At 34.5% G+C, this 6,615-nt stretch overlaps 2 protein-coding genes across 2 annotated transcripts; both read right to left on the minus strand.

The window, feature by feature from the left end:
• Positions 1-627: 627 nt before the first annotated feature.
• On the minus strand, positions 628-1,879 carry LOC109806055 (Mannose-binding lectin superfamily protein). The gene is made up of 3 exons (XM_020368401.3): positions 1,738-1,879; positions 1,188-1,397; positions 628-1,118 (listed from the first exon to the last, which is right to left on the minus strand). The coding sequence occupies exons 1-3, from the start codon at positions 1,738-1,740 to the stop codon at positions 786-788; spliced, it is 546 nt and encodes a 181-aa protein (XP_020223990.2). The 5' UTR covers positions 1,741-1,879; the 3' UTR covers positions 628-785.
• Positions 1,880-2,099: 220 nt separating this feature from the next.
• On the minus strand, positions 2,100-4,862 carry LOC109806054 (F-box/FBD/LRR-repeat protein At5g53840). The gene is made up of 4 exons (XM_020368399.3): positions 4,705-4,862; positions 2,989-4,320; positions 2,709-2,882; positions 2,100-2,537 (listed from the first exon to the last, which is right to left on the minus strand). The coding sequence occupies exons 2-4, from the start codon at positions 4,303-4,305 to the stop codon at positions 2,274-2,276; spliced, it is 1,755 nt and encodes a 584-aa protein (XP_020223988.2). The 5' UTR covers positions 4,306-4,320; positions 4,705-4,862; the 3' UTR covers positions 2,100-2,273.
• Positions 4,863-6,615: the final 1,753 nt, after the last annotated feature.

Consider the following 6,615-nt stretch of genomic DNA (forward strand, 5'->3'; position numbering starts at 1 on the left):
CCCATTCCACCCACTTAGTCCAAAGAGATTTTAAATGCTTCAATTTTAAGAAACTAAGCCTGACGTTTTTTAATAATAAATTCGAGTTATTTTGAATCATTTTAAACCAGTCTAATATCGTATGTTTAATAAATTTTTAAATAATTATATTAATAACTTAATAGATAATGTTTTTGTTAATTCCTGAGATACACAACACAATCTTTTAATCGCGGCGGCTAATGAATTTCTTTCGGACTCGTATTTTATATACGTTTGAACGAAAGTCCCACATCGATAGTTATAGATGGTTTGAAGACCTTTATATACTGGAAATTCAGATTACATATTGCCTGGATCATGAGGCGATGTGAGTGGGTCTATGCAACCAGCTGGGCTCAGGAAAGTCCCCGGGCCACTGCTGCAGAGATGCAGACTCGGAAACGAGTACTTGGAGCTGGGATTTGCCTCGTCTATATGGCGAGGGGCTGAGACACGTGTGGAGCCTTCGCAAATTCCGCCCAAGAGATTGGCCGATATCACAGTCATTCACATGGTCTCTACAGACTAACCGAACGGGGCTTACACCCTCGTGATCCAACCTTTTTTATTCTCATATAGCAAGAGGCCACTTTTATATACGTACACTGACGGAATATGCAATATATGTATTTTTTTTAATAGATAATATCATTCTCTTGTCGTTACAATAGTAGTATAGTTCACACACCAACGAACTATGCATTACAAGAAAAGAAGCATAACTGCATCACAAACATAGACAAGTCTGAAATTCGTATGGTGTTCTAGGCATCCTTGGAGGATGAAGATTTTGGAGCAGTTCTTGCAAGCCTATACAAGCCCTTCTGCACCTTCTGAAACAGCGACTTTGATCTTGGGCTACACAAAGTGAAAGCAATTGCATCCAAATACCAATCACTTCGCCCCTTAAAACCCACAACATACCCTCCATCTATTGAAAAACTGAATGGGGTCCCTTCTTCAACTCCATACGGTCCAAAGGTTCTGCGGTTGCTCTTCAATGTCAACGACCGAATCACGGGACTCCCTCCACCAACAACGGGACAATAGTGGCCACTCACACTCGTCAAAAACTCATCTGGGAATTGCAGCTTAATCTACGATACACGAACACTTTTATGTTTAAACTTTATAAAATGCTGAAACAATAATTCAGCTTTACTTACCTCTGCTGTTTTGTTACCTCCAACTCCTCCATGTTTTTCACCTGTGAAAGCCTTCCCATTCCTATCATAAACCACTTGGATTGAGTCTATGCAATGATCATAAACTAGTTTCACTTCTCTCACCCCTGTGAAGCTTCCATCATCCCAGCTATTTCCCCCGTTTCCTCCCCATGTTCCCACTGTTACGCTCTTCTTCCTGCTTTTTCCTTCCTAAAAAATGGGTCACACAACTCTCAAGAACACCTATATAGAAAAGGAACATACCTACCCAACGATGAAAATTTAACATCATATGCTAAACAAGAGAATTGAACCACGTCCTTCATAGTTCCTACCATGGAGGCAAAGTCACCAAAGTATATTCCTTAATAGAAAATTCTTTCTTCTTAAAAAATTTCCATCAAAACTGATTACTAAAATTCTAGCACACTTCGCATTATAAAACTAGAATTTGTGTTTGGACAAATTCAACCGAACAACGTTAAAGAAGAAAAAAACACAAATTACTAATTAAAATAATAAAAACGATACGGATCCGGTGTTTCTTTACCATAGGGGCTATTAACTTCCAAAGAGGTCGTACACCAGATACAGGAACTTTGGAAGACACAACGATTCGTTATGATAGCGCAACTACTGATTGCAATGCAAACTGATGTTAATATAAGCAACAAATTAGCGGCTATTATGCCGTATCTGATTCCAATTTAAGAAGAATATCACATTATACTTTTTAACAGCGTAGTCCGTTATATTATAAGGCCTTATACTAGACCAATCATAACTACACATATCAAATAGCTCATTTTCAATTATAATTTGCTATATATTAGCTGGCCACCATTGTGTTCGTGACAGATTCTCTTGGTTACACATTCGATGTTCAATGGAATATAGAATATCAGACATCACTTAAATAAAGAGACCCAAAAAAGGCTTTAGGATCAAATATATTTTATGTTCCTTTGAACAAATTACCAATGAACCACTAAACAACACTTTGATATAACACTTGGCCAAAATGGATAAATTACATAAAACAACCATATTTAAACAATTTTCTATCAAACATATCTAAACAAGTCTTCATGTCTCCATGTCATGATGAGGATTCCAGTCCAATCTAAGATTAGTCATTCGACACTCCAATGTCGTATACTCAGACTTCAACCAATTATACCAATTAGAAGTCCTTTTGTCTTCATTAGCTTCGATGTCTTCAAACTTCATATCATTTAGGTCCTCAAAGTTAACATCCTTTAAGAAGTGCCGCCAACATTTGTTTCTGGGAGCATTATATATGCAACAGATTGGGTCCTTGTCTTTGTCCTTTATCATTTCATACACCGACTGCAATTGTGTCATTTTTCAGTTAAATATTTAAATGTGTATGTATCGGAAACAAAGAAAACAAAAAAAAGAAAAGAAAATAAATAATAAAATAATAATAAAATATACAAAATAAAAAAATAATATATATATATATATATTATATAAAAAAAAAAAAAAAAGATACCGTACCTTAGGGAAATCACTGTCAAGGGGAGAAATTATCGATAGAGTCACTGGGTGCAATGTCCGCAACAAACTAAACAAAATATCATCAATACATGCTGGTGATTTGATAATTTCACAACCGAGGTCGGGCACTGGAGGTAACTTGACTTTGCACAAATCTTCATAAATAATAATATTCTGGATTAACCAACCAAGTGAGAAAAAACAAATGAGGTTAGAGTTCTTCAGAAATGCAAAATCATGAAAACCAACCAAATAAGACTAAATGCTAGAAGAAAAATACCTTGCTAGAGTAGAGAATCAATTTAAATCCTTCAGATTCGAACTTTCCAATAAATGTTTTCATCATAATCCAAATCTTATCACCAAATCCAACAACTTTTTGTTTAGGTAAAAAAGAAAGCTTGGCATCCGTGAGGCAGAATGGGTTAAAATCAACCAAGGGCATAGTCTCACCCTTGCACTCAAAGGAGACAAGATTAGGAGCAAATACTTGAACAAAACGCAATTTCTTACAACCTTTCAAAGAAAATTTCTGAAGATGAGGATTTGAAAAGATAATGTATTTAATCTTGTCATTGGAAATGCATAGATCCAATTTTTCAAGTAAGGGAAAATTGGAGATCTGATTTTCACAAAAATCACGAGTCACTTGAGGATGCCCTAGTGTCAACCTTTTCAGAGAATCGCACCCCTCCAAACTAACTTTACAGGGAAATGTTCTCTTGCCACAAAACCAAAATGTGTCAAGATTAGGAGCACCGATCTGAACCTTCTTCAGTTGAGTACAATGGTGGACCTCAACTCTATTGAGTCGAATGAGATTAGAAATATGTAAATGCTTCAAACCAGAGCACTTTATGATTCTGAAATCCTCAATTGAATGACAACAGGATATAAGATTTTGAATAACAGATTCATCCAAGTACAGTTTGTGCAGATAAAGCTTCTGCAAATGTGGAAGCATTATATTACCGCAGGTTTCCAGTTTGCAACCACTTAACCTTATCCCAGTCAATGTTTTGGATGAAAAGACAATTGATGGTAAAGTAAAGCGCTTGCCACTCTTGATGCCAACATGGAGATCTAACTCTTTGATGTTTCTGTCGTTAGCAATATTTAGCCATAAGTTCAGATACTCGGTATCATCTGACAAGTCATGGGGGGTTATGTGCACCACCAATTTTTGTATGTACAAATTTTTCACAAGGCGGTCACATAGAGAAATAGATACATATTCTCTAAACATCATCTCCTTATTATCTTCATTTCCAATTCTTGCAGCAAACTTTCGTTCATCAAAAACCAAAATGGAAAAGGAATGCCACAGTGCTCTCCATTTCTTGGACAAAATACTGGTTCGAACTGCATCATTGACATTACGAAGGTGTGATAAAATGTGATGGATAACATGATCAGGCAACTGCGAGATACGATCCACGGATTCAACACTTGGGTCCATTTGATCTGAATCTTTTTTCTTGTCTTGGTTTTCTTTCAGGCTAGCACCCTCTTGACCACAGTTGAAATTATCCTCTATCCTGCGTTTCCTTTTGCTGCTCGGCAAAATCGCATGCTGAGGCCCTCCACTAGAGACCATTGAGGGGGCAATTATCTGATAATACTTGACAACCATAATTAGGAACAGAAAAAGAATTCCCACAAAGCTTCATATTTTACATTACAAAAACCACAGATTATGATGTATTTAACGCTCATTTTATGATCAATTTAACGCTCATTTTGTATTCGCTAGCCAGAAACATGAAAAGGCAATTGTTTGAGAATCATAACAAACCATTAATTAAGACCTAAAGAGGCAAAAAGATTATAAAAAAAAACGGTACACAGGGAAAATCCAAGCGTCTCACCAACAATTACCGATAACCAGTTATCAAAATCATTTCACAAATTATATACACTGCCCATAAAGTCATAAAGTTTAAGAATTGGGTTTAACAATTCCATCATCACGAGTTCAAATTGAAGGACTAAATACCTTGGAATCAGTTTGTTTGCGGGTAGCGAAGTGAAGCGTTAAACATGACAATGGTAGCGATTACGTGATCACTGATCAGAAGATTAATCGATTGAAAATTAAGACGGAAAATCATAATTGACGCAACGCAGGGTTTTCGAATTGTATATATATATAGAGAGAGGCTTATAAGAAATATCCGGTCTTTATATTATGGGCCCTGGTTTTCTATTGGGCTTGTTCATGGGCTCATACACAATTTCACATAGCAGGGTGATTTTTCAGACATAATTCAAACTAATAAAAAATTAAATATATAAATTTAGGTCGTTGCTTGTCTTGTATTTTCCACCTTATTTGTAAACCAAAGCCGGTTATGGAGTTATTAGAGGATTCGAAGCACTTCGTGCCTATAATATACATATAGATAAATATTAAAAATTATTAATAATTGTCGTAATCGAGATTATGACCGGATGATGCTAACATTTATCTTTTAATGGAGCCGCCACTAATATTTTATTTTAAGGGAAAAATATTAGAAAATCTTTTAAAAGATAATCTTTGAAATTAAAAGTTGGGTTCCGGAGTCAATTACGTGTAGGAAAAGTATTAGCACCTTATAACGCCTCTAAAAACAATACTTTTAATTAATTGCGCAAAATTATATAAATTTATAAACATTTATTTTATTCCTTGAAAATGTGTATATATATATATTTTATTTTTTTTAATATGAGAGATGTTTCTTTTGTATTTTTTTATTAAAAAAAAATCATAAGGATTTAGGTGAGCAAATGGCTAAACAATAAACCCTCCCAATAACATGAAAGATATAATTGCTATTTAATCAATGTTATTGATTTTTACTTGTTGATAATAAATTAGGCTTAAAGGTTAGGACAACAAATAATTATTCTATTAACTTTTATGATTTACATGATATTAAAGGGTAGAAGTGCTACTCAATTAATATCATTAACCATAAAAATAACGTATACATAAGCAAAATTATGTTTGTTTGTTTTTTTTTAATCTAAAGAAATAGATTCTACGTAAGGATTCAAGTTAGCAAATGGTTAATCAATAAATCCCCTCAATAACGTTAAAAATATAAATGTTATTTAATTAACGATATTGGTTGCAACATATTTTTATTCTTAAAAAAAAAATTATACATGAGAGTTTAAGCTAGTAAATAACTAGTCATTAAACCCCTAGGACCTAATAATGTTAAAGATAAAAATGTTATTCAATTAACATTATTATTGGTCGTATATTAAATATTTTTATAAATAATAATATTAAAGGCAACAAATCATATTCACTATGTACAAACAATAAATAAATAAATAAATAAATAAAATAAAAAGGATAAGAAAAGAAACAATATCAAATGAGTTGAATCTTCGAATATGATGATCAAGAAGGTGCTTTTTGGCTACCTTTCATACTACATAAGTGTCTCACAGATCTCAAGAAATACAAAAGAGAGAGGGGAGAGAGAGAAAAAATTTTGAGCTCTCAAGAGTCTTGGACAAAATTTTTCAGCCCTGAAAACTGTGCCCGAGGTGTCTATTTATAGACATCAGACCTGACCAGAACGACCCGTTCTAAAATCGGAACGGCCCATTCTGGATCATTCCGTTACAAGCTAAATGTGAATCTGAAACGACCCGTTCTAAATTCAAAACGGCCCGTTCTAAACGCGCAACAGCCCGTTCTAAAATGTGGAACGGCCCGTTCCAGATAAGGAAATTTAGGTCCTTTTTAGTCACTTAGAATGGCTCGTTCCAATATTGGAACGACCGTTCTAAAATAATAACTGCCCATTCTAAGATCAAAACGCCCTGCTCTTGATTAGGGTTGTAGGCCTTTTAACTGACTTGGAACGGCCCCGTTCTAAGTTAGGGTTTTAGATCTCTTTCGTAA

This window comes from Cajanus cajan, chromosome 10 (genome assembly GCF_000230855.2).
Source record: "Cajanus cajan strain Asha chromosome 10, NIPB_CcT2T_4, whole genome shotgun sequence".
Classification (NCBI taxonomy): domain Eukaryota; kingdom Viridiplantae; phylum Streptophyta; class Magnoliopsida; order Fabales; family Fabaceae; genus Cajanus; species Cajanus cajan.

Coding starts and splice junctions, on each gene's coding strand:
- LOC109806054 (XM_020368399.3), bottom strand. CDS start 4,305: ATGGTCTCTAGTGGAGGGCCTCAGCATGCGATTTTGCCGAGCAGCAAA. Junction 2,883..2,988: donor TGATTCTCTACTCTAGCAAG/GTATTTTTCTTC, acceptor TGGTTAATCCAG/AATATTATTATTTATGAAGA. Junction 2,538..2,708: donor TTGACAGTGATTTCCCTAAG/GTACGGTATCTT, acceptor ACACAATTGCAG/TCGGTGTATGAAATGATAAA.
- LOC109806055 (XM_020368401.3), bottom strand. Junction 1,119..1,187: donor GAGGTAACAAAACAGCAGAG/GTAAGTAAAGCT, acceptor CGTGTATCGTAG/ATTAAGCTGCAATTCCCAGA.